The sequence below is a fragment of the Danio rerio genome, chromosome 17 (assembly GCF_049306965.1).
Source record: "Danio rerio strain Tuebingen ecotype United States chromosome 17, GRCz12tu, whole genome shotgun sequence".
In the NCBI taxonomy this organism is placed as follows: Eukaryota; Metazoa; Chordata; class Actinopteri; order Cypriniformes; family Danionidae; genus Danio; species Danio rerio.
Window position 1 is genome coordinate 11,759,202 of NC_133192.1, and position 22,463 is coordinate 11,781,664.

Below are 22,463 nucleotides of genomic sequence, written 5' to 3' on the forward strand. Positions count from 1 at the left end.
ACTGAAGAAAGGGGCATGGCAGCATCGTGACACAACTCCCTGTCTTTAAATCCGAATTTGCGGAGCCCAGAATGAAGCTACGATCACGAATCTTCGCATGTGTAACGCCATCAGACGTCAAAGCACGGGCTGAACATGTCGACCTTTTTTTCCTCTCCGACATTCGAATAAAAACCGAACCAGTGCGGATCGAGGCAGCCATGACGTAAACAAAGGCGTTAAGTAAACGCATGCGCGATACAGCCATCGATCCTCATCAGTCAGAAGCAGCGCATGCGCACGGCATTTACACGAGGGCGACGTGCAATGTTTTGAGCGGCGACGTTCTGACGTCATCGCACGCACGCAAACCTCAGAGGGTGAGACGCACGGTGTAGTAATGTGGGAAGGGAGAGAGAAAAAAAACAAGATTAACGAAGACAGGAGAGACAGTATGCATAATATGCATTTCTTATTGCCACAAGGTAACAGTCTAATCCGGAGGCAGCTGTATCTGTTATAGAAATCGAAAGAAACCGGATGAACAAGGGCGCTTTTTGTTGTTACTGCGTGGCCAGAGCAGACCATCTCGCATCAGATTCGCCCGCCATTCGAGATGTTTCGACGTGCACGCGCTTCCGCGCCAACTTTTAGTTGTCGGGCCTAGTAGAGACACGCGACATCGACGAATATAACTCGACGCACTTTATCCAAAAGGTGACTGAAACTCCATTTCTTGACTTTAAAAAGACATATAATATTCATGCACGCCCGTGGCTGCCACGTTTACTCACCTGTGAGTTAGGTAAAATAGGTAGCATTGCATTGTTGTTTAGCAGAACTACTAGTTTGTTAGCCTTTTCGGTATTCACGAGCACATCGCGTTACAAATCGTTCGAGTAATTTACATTTTTTGGTAAAAATCGATGTGTGTTAAAGATGGGATTTGTTTTGCTTTATCAAGAGCATGTGGCTAAAGCGTTGTCATGTCGTTAAAATACACATTTTTGTAGTATTATTGTTTGTGCATACAAAATACACTATACCTCAACAACACTGATTTATACACAAATTGTCGCTTGAGTGTGTTGCATTTGTTTTCGCACACAGAAAAAAGTTTGTGTTATGGTGTGTTATATTATGTTACGCATTGATCACTTTAACGAAAAGCATAACTATATTTAAAACAAATTTATATTCTAGTGCGTCTGTTAATAGTGTTTGTTAATAACTAATACTTTTTATAGATGCAAAACCAGTATGTAATTAATGCATTGCAATCATAAAACAAAATATTACAATGCTGAAGACAAAATGTGTTTAGATTTGCTTGTATTTCTGTTTTTTCCTGAGCTGTATGAAACTATGTAAGTTAATCAGTGATTTGCCACTGGGGGTGATATGAGGGAAACCGCGCGTTATATTTATATTACATAGATCGTCCCCTAGTGGCGAACCATTGAATATTTAAAAAATGTTTCGAAACCGCTATGATGAAATTAAGTCTTGTTTATGAAATTACACAGTCCAGTTAATTTGATACATTTTCCAAACCACTGATTCAAAACTAAAGATTCATGAAGTTTCCGAAGCTTCATAGAACAGTATTTTGAAAGCAGCCATCACTAGTACTAACATCAACATAAACAGACATGCTATATTGTAAATATAGGCAGTGCTAAGGGGCATGCAGTGAAGCAATCTTTATTTACAATGCAGCATGGCTTTAATACCTTATTGGTTTTATACATTGGATAATAAGTTATCTAAGAAACTAATATTTAATAAAATGTTGTTTTCAGACAATTTTTTGCTTAATACATGTCTTGGATGTAACAAAACATTGCTAAATATAGTAGTTTTGACAGTTAAGGATTATTTATTATTATTGTTTACAATAGACATAATAAATCTGTGAGAGAATTCTGGTTTTGTGAGGAGTAGGCTTCTTAAATCAATAGCTGTGTTACCATTCACCTTTTTTATGTGCATTTAGGAATATCACATACACATGCTTATTGGAAACACCAAGATGCACATAAATTGTGTAGGGTAAACTTTTTTTTCATCCGATAAGAAAAAGTGCAAATGAACTACAACGGAAACGCATTTACAGAATAAGTTCAACCATGCAAATAAAAATGATTTTAACAAAATATGTGATGTTAAAATATAAATCAAAGACATTAAAATGATTCACTATTATTACCTCCCAGATCTGTCTTGAGTAGCTGTTCTCTGAAAGTGCAGAATCACGCCTCCAAAAGCTACCACCCTTCATTCACAAATGTTTTATGCAGTATTTCAGTTTTGCACATTGAATCTAATTTGCATCTTTGGATGGAAACATAGCAAGAGTAAACATAAGAAACATAATGAGAGTTAGAGCTGCAAGATTCTGGCTAAAATAAGAATCACGATTTTTTTGCTTAAAATAAAGATCACGATTCTGTAGATGTAAAATAAAGATTAATATGAGTCGGCAATTATTATTGTTTTTTCTCAAACATATGGTAAAATGACAATAATAACATTATGTGTAGGTCTACTGGTTTCCAAAAATAATTTTATTCTACTTATAATAATTCTGATGTTGAATTATGTTTGAGATAAAGGCCTATGCTTGCAATCTGTCATTGCAATATTATTAGACCATTTTATAAACTGGTAAAATCAACATTATACAGGCTAGAATAGTTATACTGACACTGTTAACATTTATTTTCATGCACAACTGTGTGTTCTTTATGAAAGAAAAAACATATCAAATGTTTGTCGCAATCATAACTTTAAAATGTGATGATTATCATTGTAGTATGATTATCGCGCCTTTTCTGTGGTAACAGCTCATGGTCAGCAGCTCACGTCACGTTTGATTTCCCGGTTGCGAGTACATCATTACATGAAGACAGAAATTACATTTTTTAGGTGAATTGTACCTTATAATAGTATGTGACTCTTTAACATGATTTGCAGGTGTCCATGTCACTGAGCAATGTATGTGAAACAATGAAAAGACTCTTGCAGCCGCCTTTTCTTCTCTCCTGAACTTGAAAATATTATTGACAGAATCGTAGAAATGCTGAATTAAGATCGTCTAGGGGGTCGAATCGAGTTCGCGATCTTTTTTCGATTAATTGTGCAGCTCTAATGAGAGTAGTTAAATCTTAGCTTTTTTTTTTTTAGTAAAGCTTTTTCTGGGTTTATTTGAAGTTAGTACACGAGCGCCCCTTCTGGCTTTGGAGGAGATTTACCCCTGATTACAGAGGTGTGCTTCCCTGATAAGATGTGCATGACAGCCGCAGCTCTGCTTGATCGAATTTGCAATTTAGTTTTAGTTAATCGCCTAGCCCTACCTCATAGGTACATGAGTAAATTATATGCATTCACTAAATGTGTATTTTAACAATATTTAAAAAGTGTCTGAGTTGGAATTTACTCTGTCAAAACTGTTTCCCATCACATTTTTTTTTCAAATAATGTTCTAACCAAACAGATAAGTCACATATCCTGAGTTAAAAACCTTTCATGACTGTGTATTGTTTACAAATACTGTCACACACAGTATATTTTAAATAAACGTTGTATTTAACCTTTTTTATTTGTTTGTTTAGTTTGAAGCTGGTTTAAACTGGCTTAACTCAAGTCCCATTACCTTGTTTTTAGCATGATGCAACTAGTGGCTCCAATTGCAACTACAAGAATGGTAATGATTGTTCCCAAAGAGGTTTCCTTACGTGTGCATATTTTCTCTTTACCCCCCATTTACTTGTTATATTTACAAATGTATCAATTTCATGAAAAGAAAGAAGTAAGTTATTTTCATTAAAATCAGTTTTGTGGAGGCCAACATTTCTTTTTTTCCTTTTCACCTTTTGAAACCATTGTTTTGAAGTCAGTTTTTACTAGTCAGTTTTGGTGTCATTCAAAGACTTTGTTTCCACATGCAATTAGGATCCATTTTCAATAATCTGCTAACAAAAGCTTAGTTGAGATGCGCAAGTGTTTTTGTTTGGTAACCATCTCAAACTCTCATATTTGCAATCTTCACATTTAGATCACACATATTTTAAGACTTAGTTTCTGGCTGAGCACTTTATTTATTACAGAAAAATTATATTATTATAATAAAAGGTGGAAATAGCCAAAGTCCACCCATTGGTTGGTGTACAGCTTGTCTTCAAGGTAGATTTTTTTTATTTTATAAGTATGATATTCTTGGTGTTGGCTCCTCCCCATTTTTACAGTTAATGTCAACATGAATATGTTCAAATGTTCTTGTTATTTGTTTTTACTGAGCTAGATGTTACTAGTTGGTAAGTCATTTACTTAACACTGTTCATGGATTGCCAGCTTAATGCATAGTTGAATCTCAACCCTGCACTTGTCTTGGAAGGTGCAGTAGCATACCTCAATTACCCTAGACCAGCATGTAGGACTGATAGGACTTATTAGATGCCCTTACGAGTATTAACTTGAGGCTAATGCCTTGCTATGATGAATGATTATTTGTATGTAGTACACAAAGCACAATACACAACTTTTTAGTCTAACTGTTCAAACATTTCTCCATAAAGGTGTTAGAAGATTTATAAGGTAGTGCATTTCTTGAAGAAATTGGTCTTTTACAAGTTTCTGCACTGAAGCCAATCAGGGCTTCGACTGATTAGTAGTAATCTATTAAGTAACACAAACTGTTAATGTTGTGCTAAGCTTTCCAGTTGCTAGCTGTCAAAAAATCCCATGTTATATACACATTTTTTTCTTTCTTTTTTTTAAGGATGTAGACCTGATATACCCTAATGTGAGAGGGTCAGAAGCTATCCAGATGACTTAATTCCCATGGCCGATACAGAGAAACAGGGTGCAATGGTGCTTCATGAAGAGGGCGTGACTGCCCCAACACTGGCACCTCCCACAACCACTCCACCTTCCATTTTTGTTGTTTTAAAACAGTTGCAATCTAGTGATAGTGGGAATGACAAGGCTAATCTAATGGCAATTAGTGAGGCAAATAAAATGGGGAAATCCTCAATTGGCACTACTGTGGCAGGCATTCAACCAACATCCTCCACATTTGCAGACACTAACAGCACCACACCATCTGAGAACTTGCCAGCAGATGCTAGATGTAGAGGCATTACTGTGACCCTGGATAACAACAACATGTGGAACGAGTTCCATAGATGTAAGACAGAGATGATTCTGACTAAACAAGGACGTAGAATGTTCCCCTATTGCCGGTTTCGTCTCTCTGGAATGGAACCTTTCCAGAATTACGTTTTGGCAATGGATATTAAACCTGCTGATAACTGCAGATATAAATGGAGTGGCAAAGGATGGGAACCCAATGGGAAGGCTGAGCCTCATATTTCACGGTTGTTTGTACACCCAGAATCCCCTGCTAGTGGCTTACATTGGATGCAGTACCCTGTTTCATTTTACAGACTGAAACTTTGCAACACCTTGGATCAAGAGGGCCATATTATTTTGCACTCAATGCACCGATACCTTCCACAAATTCATATTATACCTGCAGACAAAGTCAGTAAAGACATTCTAATTTTGGACAGACCCAATGTTGTAACTCTCAGTTTTGCTCAGACTGAGTTTTTTGCAGTCACAGCCTATCAAAACCTTTGCATCACCCAGCTCAAGATTGACTACAACCCCTTTGCCAAAGGTTTCAGGGAGGATGCGGTCAATGCGCGATCATCTAAGGCCAAGAATGGATTGTCTACTGATGAAACAGAGAGTGAGCTCAAGCTGAGCAAGGAGATGACAACCTTGAATAACTTGAAAACACTGTTCATGAAGAGAAAAGCTTCTGTAAAGGTCAATGTGAATCAAAACGTTCCCAACCCTACAAATGGAGAAAATAAAGTTGTTAATGGTGCTGCGCCAGCTGTAGACACAAATGTTCAAAGTTTGTGGTAAGTAGTTTTAACAATTTGTCAAACGAAAGCAGAATTTTGATTTAGCTGGAGATGTAGTACACAAGAAAGATACTCACTGTGAAACCATGCCATTTATATGCATTCTTCTATGGCTTTAGAAAGAAACCATGACGCACAAAAGTTTCTACATTTCCGAATATAGTATTATTGAGCCATAAACATATTGACGGTTTATCTAATATTATCAATAGGATTCTCCTGACCCATTATGACATTAATTGCATATAGACAGAGTTATGTAGCTACGGCTTAAATGTTTGCATTTATTTTATTTTATCATGTTTTTCATTGTACATATTTACCTTTTTGCTAAATCTAACAAGTTTTTCTGTCTGATCTTATCTCTCTTTCTCTAACAGTAACAAGAAGCGTCCATCCTCATTGGCATTCTCCGACTTCATTAAAGGTGCTCATGTGAAAGTAAAAAGGTTATCACTTGAGAATATCAACAAAACTGGTGGGGCCACGGAGCCATCTACTGCTTGCACAAGTAAACAAAAGGAGGCAGCTGATATATCATCCATAACAGAAAATTCTTTGCAGGTTGATCAAAAAGATGGAAATGGTGCAGGTGATGTTCTCAGATGTGAAAGCACAGACACGTCTTTAAAAACAGGTGTATTAAAAGCAAACGAGATTAAAAAAGAAATTGATGAACACAGTGCTGACAAGAATACATTGAAATCAAGTGACCAAAATCTATCCTGTTCGGATGAAAAAAAAATGGAGACAGTTTCTTCTCTAAGTACTGAAGCCAAGCCCGAGGCACAAATGAAGAAAACCTTACCACACAAGAGACCTGAACGTGTGCCCCTGCCTCTCCTCGCTAAGTTTCTAAAACAGAGAAGACCTATTTTGCCCAAACCTGTCTCTCACAGCTCACTCTCAGATTCTGAAAAGTCCTGTGAACCTGCCCAAACCTCTGAAAGCTCATCTGTCTTAATGTCTTTTGTACCTTGTGTTACCACAAACCTTGATTCACAACCAGCAGTTACCTCATTATCTCAGACAGTTACATCATCAACTACAGATGCAAACAACATGACATCTCTGTCCACAACGTTATCATATTCATCGACAACTGTCCCCCTTATACCATCAGAAACACAATTATGTGATAGATTTTCAGCTTCCCCAGTTGGCAGTGATCCATTCAGTGCCCCAAACACTACCTCTCCCTCGAAACCTAATTCTAACCCAGCACTTGACATTTCTAATAACACTGATGCCATTTTCACACCAGATCATGATAACACACTCAGGTCACAGTCAGACATTTCATCCGATTCAACATGTGATGTTGTGCATGACAGTTGTCCACCAACAGTTAACACTGACACTGTTGAAACCCCAGTTGTCCCTTCTCCCACGTCAGTTTTTGATGTACCATCTAGTACAGACAACGACATGAACTCTTACCAGGACATTAACTCAATGCCTGATGTAGCTGAGGGTGACTCCATTTCTGATTGTCTTTTAGACAGTTCCACAGGCTCTTGTCCTGAGTTTTTTTCAGAAGAAATCCCTCAAAACACACTATTCACAAATGAAGAATCACTTTCCTTGCCTTTAGATGACGCATCCTCGCCAGCTTTTTCCTTACCCAGCCCAGCTCCCTCCTCTCCCGACCCATTTCCTCCAAGTTTATTCTGTGATAGACCAGTACCTCCCAGAAAAGCTCTTGATTCATTTCCAGAGAGGCTATTGGATTGCACGGCTGCTTCCGCTCGTGACCCGTTCCCACTTGGTTTTTTCAATGACGGGCGTGAACCTCCTAGACAGATCTTTGATCTTCCAGAAAGACCACTCATAGGAACTGTAGCTTCAAGAGAATCATTATCATCAAGTGTCAACAATGGGCCTGAACATCCCATGGAAACAGGTGACTTGTTTTCTCAAAGTCACTGCCCTGATAGAGCAAATTCCCTTAATGATTTGGAGTCAGCTGCTAGTTGTGAGACTGCTGTTTCTGACAACAGTATTTCCAAACCAACTAAACCGTCACCTCATGGAAGCAGTTGCAAAAAATACAAGGGAAAACAGAAAAAAGTAGGAATGCTGAAGTTGGGTGAAGATAGTGAAGTATTCGATGGACCTGTACCTGTTCCATTGCAGCCCAGCCTGGAGGATGTCGAAGGTCAACTGTTCGTCTCATTCATGTCAAAGGTAACTAAAATAAAGTGTGTTAAAGGGACAGTTCACTCTAAGCTGGAAATTTACTCACTTTTCACTCACTAACAAATGATTAAAAATGTATGGATTGTTGCTTCTGTTGAACACAAACTTAAAGAAAGCTGAAAACCAGTTAATGTTGACTTTCATAGATGCATAGTCAACCGAGTTTAGAACGAGTGAGGAGAGAGAAATTAGATCATTTTTATTTTTGGTTGAACTACCCATTTAACTATCCATGACACCAAAGCTTTGGGCATTCAAAGATGATAATGTAGTTTTGAACTCTTCAAAAATATTCAGTGTTGCACCAAACCTGACGAAAATTAAGTGATTAAACCCAGTCTTTCTTGTGAATTAATCTTATTGTCATCACACCTGACTCGGTTGCTTTTGCTTTACTTGCATAAATACAGAATTTTTTAAACAGTGTTTAATTCACACTCTGTGGTTTTTACTTTCTTAATTCTGAAACAGAAAGCTCTTCGGATACATCTTGGAGATGATGATGATGATAAACCAGAGACGGCACAAGAAAACACAGATAATCCAGATGGTAAGAATTAAAAGCTTCACAGTGTTTAATGTGAACAAACAATTATCTACAGTATCATGGATTTTTTTTTGTCTACTTAAAACAGGCAACAATGAAGAAAAAATAGAGAAAAAGATCGAAGGGCTAGAAAAAGTCCTTTTACATGATCTGAAATTTATGAAGAACAGACAGGTCATTCATCCGGTGCTACAAGAAGGTTTTAGTTTTTTGCAATTCTCATTTATTGATTTCACATTTATACAACATTACATAACAATATAGATCAAAACAATAAAATGTGTCATTCTTTTACTTAGTTGGATTGAAGTTGAATCTGCTCGACGTCACACTGGAAATTGATCTGCAATATTTGGGTGTGCAGTTACCCATACCCCCACCTGCTCTCTCACCTGAAGAAACATCATCTCAAGGTAACAGATCGTAATAATAATAACAAACTAATTACATGCATACAGATCAAGCCTAATGATTATTCAGATTTTAATCGTCGTTAATTGTTTTTTTCCTGTAGCCCAGTTTGTTTCAAGGACAGGAAAAACTTCTGACTTCACCCAAATTAAAGGTTGGAGAGATAAGTTTGCTCCCTCTGCATCACTAAGTGAAGGTATGCAATTTAAAGAGTTATTCATAAATCCTTTTTCATAAAAAACTAAATTTAGCTTTAAATGTTGATATGATACATCTGCTAAACGATTGTGATTTTGCAGGTGTGTCAAGCACAGATGCAGGACAGAGCAACCTCTCTGCATTTTGTAGTGACATGTTGGATGAGTACCTGGCCAGTGAGGGCAAATTGATTGATGAACGAGCTGCCAGCTTATCACAGGCTGATTGTACCCCTGTAGCATACCAGCTACCCACTAAAAGCACTAGCTATGTTCGCACCCTAGATAGCGTACTTAAGAAACAAGTACCTGCTATCTTAACCCCAACAACAAATAAAGTCAAGCCAACATTTAAGTCAAAAGTTGAAAATAAATCTAAAAAACCTTTGAAGCCTGGTAAAGGAAAGCAAACAAAACCAGTCATTTCAGACGCCAAACCTCTGTGCACGAAAAAGCCACAACAGAACAAGAAATATAAAAGTAGGAAGGAATTTAAGAGTCCTGAAAAGCCTGATGTGGCTGAAGTACCAGCTTCTAATACGACTCCCATGGCTGAAGATTCTGGCTCCACATCGTCAACCTGTGCAGGTGGGCGTAGTCCAGGTTTGCCTAAGACTCTGGTGAAGCTGTTGGATGTGGAAGATGGAGCAGTGTGGGAAGGCAGACATCGTTCCTATATCACAGAAGAAAGGGCGGCCATCGCTCTAGCTACTCTTGTCACTGCTGAGGTACAAGTCAGAGTGAGACTAGCCTAAAGCCACTTTCCACTTTTGGGCCAAATGGTTCTGTTTAATCATTCTATTTCATACCTATCTGGGCCAGTCAGCACAGATAGGTTTAACCATCCATTGTGCTGCTGATAGCAGAATTCAAACTACAACTGCATCAACAGTTGCCTTGTCAATGTATGTGTAATATGAACTATAATAGGGACAGTAGGTAGATATTTCTATTTTGGGGACTCATTTTTCAGAAATTTGCTTTGCTGAATAAAAAAAAAAGGCGAGGGAGTGGTGCAGTAGGTAATGCTATCGCCTCACAGCAAGAAGGTCGTTGGTTCGAACCTCGGCTCAGTTGGTGGGTTTCCTCCGGGTGCTCCGGTTTCCCCCACAGTCCAAACACATGCGGTACAGGTGAATTGGGTAGGCTAAATTGTCCGTAGTGTATGAGTGTGTTTGTGGATGTTTCCCAGAGATGGGTTGTGGCTGGAAGGGCATTTGCTGCGTAAAAACTTGCTGGATAAGTTGGCCGTTCATTCCGCTGTGGTGACCCCAGATTAATAAAGGGACTAAGCCGACAAGAAAATGAATGAATAAAAAAATTGAAATTGGCAGCCAGACAACAGCAATCTGATACAAGCGGCCGAATTGACTTTTCTTTGTAGGGTGGCAGGGTGCACCCTTATAGATCGGGTGAGGAGCTCTGTCACCCGAGAGGAGCTTGGAGTAGAGCCGCTGCTCCTCCACTTTGAGAGATGTCAGCTGAGGTGGCTCGGGCATCTGTTTCGCATGCCTCCTGGATGCCTACCTAGATAGGCGTTCCTGGCATGTCCCACTGGCAGGAGGCTCCAGGGAAGACCCAGGACATGCGGGAGGAACTATCTCTCTCAGCTGGCCTGGGAACGCCTCTGAATCCATGAGTGAATGCAACAGAGATTGGTGATGTCATGCTTACACACTCTACCAGTCCAGCACGGCTGTCTAATAGTCCCTTGAATGCTGTTCAATACCAGGCTTATGTGGAAATAGAACTGGAACCGTACCCAACTGTTCAGCCCAATAGTGGAAAAGTGGCTAATGTGTGGTGTGATATTGGAAGTGGTAGTGATTGCCATTAACAGCGACACTGAATTATTGGAAATTTTTCTCCAAGGTACTTTACACTCTTTACAATCTTTTTTTCCTCTATTAGGGGGCATCTACAGGAAGTGCTGATGCCATCAGAATTATAAGACGACGTGCACCACCGTGTCTCAATGTATTCTGTAGGCTTGGTTGCGTGTGTGCCAGCCTTGTTCACTTGAGGCGACATCATCACTGTGGAAAGCCACAGTGCATGCTGGGCTGTAGCTGCCTACGGCGCAAAGTTGTTGCACTAAAGACTCCCAAACAGGAGGAAGGTACAGCCGATGATTCTGATCCTCAAGGAATGTCAGAAGAAAACAAGGCTAAATGGAGAAAGAAAAACAAAATGAGGAAAACATATGGTCAGTATCAGAAATGTTAGTTATCATTTATTGTAATAGTTGTTACATTGTTATAACTAACATTTTACTACATATTCTTCCAAAATGCTTGTGTTTCCTGAAAAGCTCTTTTGAAAGTTTTTGTATCTACAAAGGAGTTTATGCAAATGAAATTGAATTGAATTACCATGTCCATCTCTTGCAGTTTTGACAGATCCAGAAATAGCACCTGAACCAGCAAAACGTGTGAGCACATTATGGGATCGGACAAGAGGAAATTTTGATAAAGAGGTTCTTTACTGTCCTCCTCCTCCGAGATCTCCACAGCCGCAACTTCTATCTCAAGAACTTCAGCATGATCTGGAAAGCTTTCTCAGTCCTTCAAAACAAAAAAGGGTGAGGCACTCAAGACTTCTATTTTTTTTTATACATTTCAATCAGCTTTCATATACATTTTTTGTTCATTTCATGTACAATTTCCATTGTGGATTACCTGTACATATATTTTTCTATGTTAGTCTGTGTTAACCTGTTATTTAAATATTTTCTTAAAGGTGGAAGAGAGAAATTTGAGTACTAGTGAGGACAATATCGAGATCAACCTGACATGTGCTCGTTCTCGACCATTTCACTCAAACTGTCATGATAAACCAAAAGCGGTGAGATTTCCAAATGAAGGATAGCATATTTTTTGTAATGCTCACTTGACAATTTTTACTCATACAAAACCCTTCTGCTTTTGGCAGGATGACAACAAGCACCACATCTCTCAAGTCTCCACACCAGGTTAGTTTTACACTAGCTGATGATTATTTAATAGCTGGTGTAATCATGGTGACTTACACTGAAATCCATCTCTTTTTTTTATTACCTTCTGCTCACAGATATCGAGGAGGGTGAGCTTGTACCTCTAAATTTGTCTGGCCCCGCCAAACGGCTCGAGATGATGTCTGAATGCACTTGGACTAGTATAGACATGAGAAATAACGTTATGCGGATCGTGTGTGAGCATATGGCTCAAGATCGTTTGAACCAGCCTTTCTGGATTGGCAAGTACTTCATTAAGCCAGTCTCTAAGACTCTGGAAGAGGAGGAGAATGGGTCAGTTGAAATATACAAAGTCATCATCTCTCAGCCAATGGAGAAGAAGACAGAAAATGAAAAGGTTACACAAAAAGAAGAGGAGTTGGAAAAGCATGTAAAGACGAGTGAAGTGAAAGGTCTGCCCTTCCTCTCTAAGTGTTGCCCTGCAGGATTGCTCAAGGCTGAGAAAAAATCACCCGATGCCCCAGGCCAGATAATGGTATGCATACAATTATCAGACAAATTAATTTTGAAGTACTTAGAAATAGACAATAGCTATGTTTTATCTATGTTTCAAAATTTGAAAACAGTTGCTGTTAAAATAAATAAAAACTTAAATGGATTGCAAATGTCATTTCTTGCTGCTTTCAAGAGTGGTTGAAGTACTTCCTGTTTGAGACATGTCTGGATTTTTTAGCTGAGGTTATATTTGAACAGAGAATCTGACTTGTAAAACATAATAATTTGTTATTGCAGGTCAATGGAAAGCATTATCCTCAAGCCAAGTTAGAGCTGGGGCACATGGGAGCTTTGCACCCAGCCAACAGACTAGCAGCCTACATCACAGGGAGGATATGTCCAACAGTATCAGCCATTACTAAGCCCCCGGTCACAACCGTTCCATCATCTACTCTGACTACAGTATCTAAAGTTACCTGTACACCTGCTTCAACAACCACATCTGTTAGCAAGTCTTTGGGTAAGTCAAGCAAATGTTCGTTGTTTCCCCTTCAGAGCTTTTACACAAGGATTTCGACCAAAGTGGTGGACATTTTTGCCTTGTTTTCACTGAGCGGTATGGTTCAGTACAGTACTGTACAGTTCGGATCTTGGCATGTGGCTGTTTGTCACAAGAAGATGACAAGCTTGGTTTGAGCATGGATTATTTTTGTTTGAGCATGGTTCATTCCTGTGCACCATTGTTGTATAGTTTCAGCTGTATTTCAAAATGACACTGTTGTTCCTATGTTGCCATTCCCATTGTCTTGTTGCGTGTGCTGTTGGCATTTGTCTGTAAACCAATAGCGTTCAGTAGGGATCGTCTAGCTCTAATTTTTTGGTACCGTACTGCAATTCTAGGTACCCTTAGGAAATGGTCCTGAAAATGGTTGAGTAAAATTTGCAATTTTAGTAACTTTGACAAAGGAAACAGACATAAATGCATACAGTATTGCACTGTATCGAATTGTACTGCTCAGTGGAAACTGGCCATAAGTGTATTACTAAGCCATGTGTAACAGTTTTACATTTTTCAGCTTTACTGCATATGAACGTGGATTATTTGGCAGACTTAACCTGCTCCGTAATTTGTTTTTTGCACAGCAGCCCGGTCCCCATTGGAAAAGGTTTTCAGCCAGTTTGTGGTCAACCAAATCAACTCTCAAAATGTGTCCAACACTAGCACCTCACATTTACAGCCTTCTGTTCCAAAAATTGTCATCCCCTCTCCCTTGTTGATGATTGGCAAAGAGGCTGGGGCTCCCAGTGTGGCTCTTTCTTCTCTTAAAGCTGGCCTGGTTACTAAGGTGTCTGAGTCCTCAAATTCCACAGGTAGCACCACTATTCCCACTGTATCAAATGTCCAGGTCCCTGCCTTCACCATCCTCACTAAGTCACCCAGCCTGCCTCTGGGTAAGACTGGTTTCTTTGGTTTGCCATTGTGTGTCTTTGCCTCCGTCTCCAAAAACCCCTTGGCCATGCATCTACTTGGAGAATTTAATATACTTGGTCTTTATGTGGATTGTTGTGATTTAGAGCTTGCTGTTGCTTCAAATATGCTTGAGTATTTGCAAACAATACATATCTTTCCCATGATTGTCTGTTAGAATCTCATCACCTTGGAATTATAAGGTTGTTTTACATTTTTGTCACAATTTACATGTTTTAACCTAATTACATTACATGATCTATTTTTTTGGTTAGTTTAAAACTAGATGCATCTATGATGCTATATAGAATGCTAAATTTTTTAAGCTCAAGTATCTCAACACTAAGAATAAAATGAAACCCTTATAACTCCAAAGTTCTCATTTGTTTTTGTTTCTATTGTTTTAGGTTGTAATTCTTTAATGTGCTTTATTTTATGCAAGCTTCACAAAACCATCATTGATTTTGGCATTCCACGTTACTTTCTTTTTTTTGCAGGCCTAGATGTAAAGATGTGTGTGACACTGTTCACAGTAAAGTAAAATATAAATTTTAACTTAAGTGGATATAGTTAAATTTATTTTGATTATTAAACATAGCCTGAATAAAATGGTATATTCAGGAAACCTTGTTAAATAAGTTGGACCTTCATTTAAAATGTGTATAAGCATCAGAGGTGAGCGTTGTTAAACTTGACATAACATTCTAACTACAGATGTGAATTTACAGCAGTTTAGTCACTGGCAGTGTGAAAACTGCTTACACCTTTCATAGTGGTATTGGCAGTTTGCTATTGTGAACATAATGTCACACTCATCAATATCTTCATTTTTGGGCTAGTTTGGTGCTTTTGGCATAGTGCATTGCTTGTTTTTCACCAAGCCAATAAGTCCCAGTATGTAAGTTGGCATAATACATCTTCATCTTTATTTTCAGGTGGATCTACTTTAACCACAACTACTTCTGCATCTTCTCCTGGATTGACTTCTCCTGCTAAAAAGACTGTTTACATCACTGTTGCTTCCCGAAATACAGGCCTCTCCAATAGTGGTACTCAGATAAAAAAAATTGTCTCACCGACTGGTCCCCCACAGACCTCAGGCCAAAAGATGTTGCTTCAGGTTGTTAAAACAGCTGATGGCAACACCTTATATCGTAATCCTAATGGACAACTCATGCAACTGGTGCCTTTAAGTCAGATTAAAGCTCTCAAACCCAACCTCCTCTCTCAAGGTCAACGTAAGTGCTTTTGCCACACTTATTTTTTTATTTTATTATTTATGTATAATAGTCTACAACTTTAAAAGATTAATTCATCCAGAAATGCTAATTATGTTATTAATTACCTACCCTCATCTCGTTCTAATCCCCGAAGATCCTTATTCATTTTTGTAACACAAATTAGTTGAAATCAGAGAGCTCCCTCATCCTCTATAGATAGCAATGGTCCCGAGATGTGCAGATTGTCAGAACATTCTATGTGACTTCATTGGATCTCCAAGAACACTTTTGAGCACCAAAAATAACTGTAAAACTATTGTTCGCCAATGTCTTTCATACAAATTGGTAAGAATTACTATAGTCAATACATCACTCGCATGTTTTGTTTCGGACTCTAAAACGGTACACCGTACTGCTCAAAGTAAACGTGAAACCTGATGCAGAAGTGTTTTAAATGACATGAGAGTGAGTAATTAATAGAAGTTTCCTTTTTAAGTGGGACTAAAGAAAGTGCTGAAATCATTAAATCAAAAACTGGTAAAGAGCACATTTAAGCCATTTTCTTTTGCGTTAAAAAAAAAAACTCACTTTTTGGAGATTACATTTGTTGTGAAGCTGGTAAATGGTAATTAAAAATCCAAATTAGTGCAAATAAAGACTAGCATCTTTGACTCGAATTAGGTAAAAATGGAAACTTATGTAATGGCTCAGAAGACATTCATATATTTATGAATTAAACCTTACTTTTTCCCACAGCGACCATTATCCGATTGCCTGCACCACCTACAGTGTCTATGAACAAGCCTCAGGGTGGCAGTGCCACCATAGTCACATCTTCCATCCCAACAACACAAACACTGGCAAAGCCTAGTGGTACAGTACCAGTCTCTACATCTTCATCTATGGGTGGCAAGTTAATTTCACCCCCTTCATCCAAATCAGTCTCCTTGAGCAGTCTTCCTTCTACCCTTAAAGTTGTCCAGGGTTTTCTGGGACAGTCTGGCACTTGCACATTAAGAATTCTCCCACCAACTACTTCAACTTCCTCCACTGTCCTCTCACAGAGTGGCCTCACATTGTTAAAGTCTGCAAGTTCTATGCCGCCAACACAAGACTCGAGCAATTCTGAGACCAACGTTTCTTTTAGCTCACAATCTACAGAGAAGACTGTCGTTCAGGTCTTGAAGCAGTCTACGATTGATCCTGCTAAACAAAATAGCAGCGATAATGCTAATGTGAAAGAAAAACATTTTAACAAGGCACCAGATCCCGAAGAGAAAGAGATTGGTTCTGATTCAACAGAACTAACTGATGACTCTGACCTATACAGTGACGATGACCAAGAGGATGCATCTTGTATGAGCGTAAGAGTTTCACGAGTTTTTTGTTGTAGTTCTGCAAACTGTTATTTTTGGATTTTCTTTCAGGATTTTCTTTGCTGTTCTCTAGGCTTCCGATAGAGAAGAGAAGATAGAGGATACAGATGGCATGGACTCTGAGAAGAAGGGTTATGCAGAGATGGTGGTTGACATTGAGACCATTGAAGAGTCTGCAGAGCAAAACAGAATTGCAAAATTTAGGGCGTCTGCACTCAGGAGAAATCAATATCGACGGTAAGGAACATCTAATAGACGACTATGTGGACATGAAATTGCAATTTCAATGTTTATTTTGGCATTTGATGGCACAAAACATGCGCTTTTTTACTGTAATACAGTAGTTCCTCGTTCATTGTGGGAGTTAAATAACCCGCAATAGGCAAAATGAGCAACATAGTCAGCTTTATTTTTTACAATTATTATAGATGTTTTAAGGCTGTAAACCCTCATTGCACACTTCATACACTTTTCTCAGACAGGCATTAACATTTTTAAACTTTTTCCTCTCGTTTAAACACTCTCAAAAAGCAAACTTTTGTAGAAAAATAAGTCCTGTATAATAGAAACAGGGCTTTACTTTAACACCCGCCAAATGCGGGTAGATTTCTGCTTTGGCAGGTTAGACAGCCGCTCCCACTAGCCACTTTGGCAGATTGGAAATAATTTTTACATTATAGTTTTCTTAAAGTAGGGTTTGACAATAAGGATGGCCCAATATGCATGCAAATGTGATCTTAGAATCGAGAAACAGCACGACTGACAAAAATAACTGTGTTCGCGCGAGCAGAAGCAGGTGAATACCTTATGAGAGGATGATTACTCGCGCGCACAGGTGATGTGATGCACGCAACTGTTAAAAAGCACACGCGCGCTCCCGTTTACTTACGCAAAACAACCGTGTGTAGAGGACGCGCAACTGGTGCGATCGGTTCTCTTTGAAATAGACTAGACAAAAAGCGATGCTCGTGTAAGCAGCAAAGTAAGCAGGACGCAGAACACAATGCGCTGTAAAAAAAAAAAAAAAGCATGTCAAATTACACACAAAAAAATCTGCAAGACCGTGAAAGATAAACCGCATTCTAGCGAGGCACTACTGTATTCAAAAACAACTAAACCACATTTTATATTTTGCCCTTTATACTTTATCCCAAGTGTTAAAAGGAATGTTATAATTTCCGAGAAATAAGCGATTTTAATTAGTGAGATGGAGCATGTCTTGTGTGTTCATGTTAATGATGTTACACACCCTCGATTATCAATTTGGTTTTATAGAAAACGGGGGAACACCAGAGATGATTTATTATGTTGTGTGCTTTATTAGACTCAACAGAGCTGCATTATTTATCAGAAAAAGTTACATGCTGTGCCTTTAACCAGGTATTTGAAAGCATCGGTGAACAGATGCTTTGCTTAAGACAATAAACTAGTTCTTCTCAAAAATCTTACATCATTTAAACCGTTTTGCTCTTTCAGTAACCAGAAGCGCATTCATGATGAAATGTTGGAAGTAAGGGTCCAGGTAGGCTTTTCCTCTACATTTCATGTATCCCCAGCACACTGGGGAAACAACTGAACTAGTTATTTTCTTTGCATTTTAAAATACATAAAAAAAACTTATGCATTTCATTATGGAACTTCTTCTTTAGAAGGTAAGAAAGGAGAGAAAGAGGCGCCAAACACTCAGTGAGTGCTTTATTAAACTTCAGGGGACTCTGGGAATGTCTTCAAAGAAATTTGAAGTGTCCAGGATGAGGATCCTCACAAAGGTTTGTTGATTTTGCTACAAATCATGCTTGTAATTGCACTGAAAATATGACTTATTATGTTTTCTTCTTTATTTTTAGGCTAATAAAGAAGTTGAGTATCTGGTTAAGCTGGAGGACTACTTGGTAGAAAAAAAAGCGAAGCTGCAATTTAAGAAAGAGCGTTACATACAGACACTTTCACAATTGTGTGGTAAGGCAATCATTCATATATGTATCTGTGATGTGTTGTTATAGAAATGGGGTTCATTTGAATGTGTAAACATCTGCATTCAAAGGTTGTATTTGTTTTTGTTCACAGATAAGAGTACAGAGTCCATTGGCCTGAAGCTTAATGAAATCATTTCTAAACAAAAAGCCCTGGAGGCCCAGTCTAAAACAAAAGAGACGCATCCCAAGCCCATCCAGGCTAAAAGCAAAGCTAAACCCAAACCCAAATCCAAACCCAAATCTAAAGTAGTTGATGTTTGTGATAAACCAAAAGGTTTAGCGGTCCAGAACAAAGTAAACGATGTTTCCAAAGTCACCTATTCTCCCTCCAAACCGATAGATTTGAGTATTAAAAAACAAAAAAGTCCGGAAATGACTGAAAGTGTTCCTAAATCTACACCATCAGTCTCAGTGCCTGCAGACCTTGATGGTAATAAAAACACTCTTAACGTTCTGGATACTAATACAGTAACAACTACATCAACACCTATTCAACCATCTTTCAACTCCACTTTAGTCATGAAACCAGTCTCTATCCCAAGTCCTATTAAACATCCTCCAATCACACGTGAGAGAATGCGGCCAAACATTCTTTCGCGTGCCTCATCTCAGGCGATGCAAGGATCTCCAGTCAAAGAGTCTCTTTTAACTAATGGTTAGTATGAGAGACATTTACATATATTTGCAATGTAGATGCAACTTGGTTTCGGATGTTCACATATTTTGTTGTTTAATTCAGTGTGTATACCTCAAGTATTACCTCTGATGAATACCATGGTTCCATGCAATCAAATCATAACCATAAACAACTCACTTCAACCGATTGGCATCACCTCAGTTGGACAACAATCATCTACACCAGGTTTGTCTCCAAACAGGTTAACAATTCTTTTAAAAGTTCTATAATGAAAAAAAAGTGGTTTGTTGATAAGCATTTGTATTGTTGTTTTTATCTTATTCAACTAGGTGTAGCCTCTGTGTCTATAGTTCCCACAATATCTCACCCGCTTCGAGTGGAAAATACTCTTCCTATGTTGCACCCTCAGTTTATTAAAATCACAAACAGTCCTGTTAATATTAACACAAAAGGTAAGTTACCCGTTTACTCTGATTATGTATATTTAGTAAGTTTCCTTTATTTAAACTTCAGAGATGTTCATTTTGATGAGATGTATTTATTTTTAAATGATTGTAATTTTCAGTGGATTCTGCAAGCCTTCCAAATATCAGCAATGTTATTTCTCTGGCGGAGAATCTAGTAGTACCACGGAAAGTTGTGGAAGATAAACCTGTTTTCCAAGCACAGCCAACATCTGTGGACAATCAGCAGAATTCTTCCAATGACAAAATTCCAGATTTGGAGCAAAAGACTGATGAGGCTCCATCCACGAATGTACCCAAACAATCAGTCGTAGAAGATCAGAAAGGTGCATCTGTACCCAAGTCCAACCCAGAAGTGCCGGAGAATAAGAGTCCCGATGACAGCGATGATCCTGAGGATGAAAATTTACTGTCTTTGCTGGATGAACTTGTTCTTCTTAGCCAACAGTTGACTAATGAGGATGAAGATGAGAGAATTGCCGTGCCAGGTGATGTACAGTCTTGTTCTGACAAACCGGAAGATCAAGAACCGGCAGACGACCGAGCTCTAAGTCCTTTGTTCTTAACTCTAGATGAAGATCTGATGTCCCCAGACTCTAAAGATGAAATCGATATCCCACCCAAAGTGGATGACCTGGTCAAAGTTATCTTTGGGTCAGATTCCCCTTCGGTTTCATCTGAATCCGGGGTTGCACAGTCAACAAATGCTTCAAGCCCACATGCATCAACATGCAATGCTACAGGTGATGGACTTACTCCCCCACCTCTGTTGCACATGAAAGCTGCATATGAAGCTGCATCAGGCCAATCTGCCAATGAGGGAACCAGTGTGACATGGCGGCCTATGCCTAAACTGGTTCCTCTAGGGTTGAAGGCTCAAGATGCTGGTAAGGTAATCAATCCCTCAATCCCCAATCTGGACTCAAGTGAGCAAGATACACCACAAATGTGATCTACCAATCATTGAATCAGGTACAGCTGCTGCTCATGTTGTTTAATGTACAAAATAGGATGTGTTTTTATATGTATTTATTTTTTTTGTTTGCTGTGTAAGACGTGCTGCCATGGGCACCACATATTGTGCCTCTGGGATATCCAAAGACGTTTAGTCAGTTTTACTTTATAATTTTGGCGTTATTTTTTTGTTTATTCTCAACATACTTGACCGGCAAGACGTCAATTGAATTGTCCTCTTGTATATCCACTCTTTGTGGCGATAGTCGAAAGAAGCCGTTAACTCATTCTACCCTCCATATTGGAGCTTGTTGTTTATTTCCCACTGGAGCTCATTAAAAATAAAAAGTTACTTGATCTTTAAACATAAGATTGTTACTCCCTTAGCGCCATCAAGGTGAACGGATAACAGTTGTTTCCGCTGGAGTAGGAGGGCGTTTTTTCCGGGTGACCTTTTTAGGAATAATTAAATTTACCCAGTGACTTTTATTAGTAAAGTGGTTTCACCCGTGACTTTATCTGCTAATGAGATTACTCAAATGCCATTGTCTTTACATCTAGCTAAAACATCACTGTCTGTTAAGCCCATTGAATGCATGTTAAGGCAATAATACCTGTTAAACCTTTCTGGAACAACATACTATTCTTTCAGAAGTTGGGTATATACATTAAAAGTTTATATTTTATGTTGAGTGCCTTTCAAAAGGTTCTTCTGTATGCATATTGGACCATAGAAAGGTTTTATTGTATTAGTATACCAGGAATAGTAATGAGAACATAGGAATACAAGAAAAACTTTATATCAGCTTTAGTATTTGCTGCGGTTTTTGAGGTGTTACTACTGCTGTTTTAATTATTTTGTCTTTTTGTTTGCTTTAAAAAGAAATCAGGAAGGTTTGAGTGTTTCTGGCATTTGAACGTTTTAGATGTGAAAACCTGTTCTTGCTTCACCCTTCTCCTCTTTAGAATAAATTACACGTTTCAAAGGGTTTTAACATTTAAGTGTAACACTACCAGCGAGACGGTTAGATTCCTCATTTTAAGCTTGAATATATATATAAAGTTCTCACTATGCAACTGTTTTGCTTTAGATTCAGACAAGACAGATATCGAAAACAACACTGCATAATTTCATTAAAACAAGATGCTATGGTCTTTCCTGCATATTTAATGCTAAACTGTTATATTTTGTAAATAAGTTAGCTTGGTAAAACCCTGTATATTGGCAAGGGAACTCTTCTTGAATGTTGTAAATATGTAAAATTATTCCTTTTGTTAGTCTGAAAACTGTCTGTTAAAATACTTATTTTTATATGCTATTAATCAGTGCTCTCTCACCTTTGTAAAAGCAATGGATATGTCAATAAAGTCTGTGAAAATATAGTTTTTCTCGCATCTACATTAATGCTTCTGTTTTTTAGGTTACAAATGGTTTTAATCTTAAATAAAAAGCATATCTCTACATTGTACTTGGGTATATGTTACTTTTAGGATAGCTTTACAAATAGTTCAGACATTAATAAATACCTTAAAGATTCAGAAGTCATTTTAAATCGGATACAGACATCAGAGAATTTCACAAATGGCTAATTATCAACTGATGGTCATTACCTTGCAACCAACTCCCCAAAGAGAATACGTATGTACTTCC

At 38.3% G+C, this 22,463-nt stretch overlaps 1 protein-coding gene across 32 annotated transcripts; it reads left to right on the forward strand.

Moving 5' to 3' along the window:
• Positions 1-354: 354 nt before the first annotated feature.
• On the forward strand, positions 355-22,193 carry mgaa (MAX dimerization protein MGA a). 32 transcript variants are annotated; one of them, XM_073927438.1, is made up of 27 exons: positions 355-696; positions 4,760-5,912; positions 6,296-8,102; positions 8,586-8,664; positions 8,750-8,860; positions 8,961-9,074; positions 9,176-9,268; positions 9,372-9,997; positions 11,181-11,475; positions 11,660-11,850; positions 12,009-12,113; positions 12,201-12,240; positions 12,339-12,757; positions 13,015-13,237; positions 13,861-14,169; positions 15,121-15,423; positions 16,162-16,769; positions 16,855-17,018; positions 18,258-18,303; positions 18,431-18,550; positions 18,629-18,740; positions 18,849-19,187; positions 19,275-19,412; positions 19,497-19,619; positions 19,724-19,846; positions 19,960-20,346; positions 20,431-22,193. In XM_073927438.1, the coding sequence occupies exons 2-27, from the start codon at positions 4,822-4,824 to the stop codon at positions 20,808-20,810; spliced, it is 8,346 nt and encodes a 2,781-aa protein (XP_073783539.1). In that variant the 5' UTR covers positions 355-696; positions 4,760-4,821; the 3' UTR covers positions 20,811-22,193.
• The last annotated feature ends 270 nt before the right edge of the window (positions 22,194-22,463 follow it).

Excerpts from the sequence above, each read along its gene's own strand:
- mgaa (XM_005158619.6), top strand. The coding sequence starts at position 4,822 with ATGGCCGATACAGAGAAACAGGGTGCAATGGTGCTTCATGAAGAGGGC. Across the intron at positions 14,170-15,120 it reads GTCACCCAGCCTGCCTCTGG|GTGGATCTACTTTAACCACA; the intron begins GTAAGACTGGTT and ends CTTTATTTTCAG. Across the intron at positions 19,413-19,496 it reads AGAGTCTCTTTTAACTAATG|TGTGTATACCTCAAGTATTA; the intron begins GTTAGTATGAGA and ends TGTTTAATTCAG.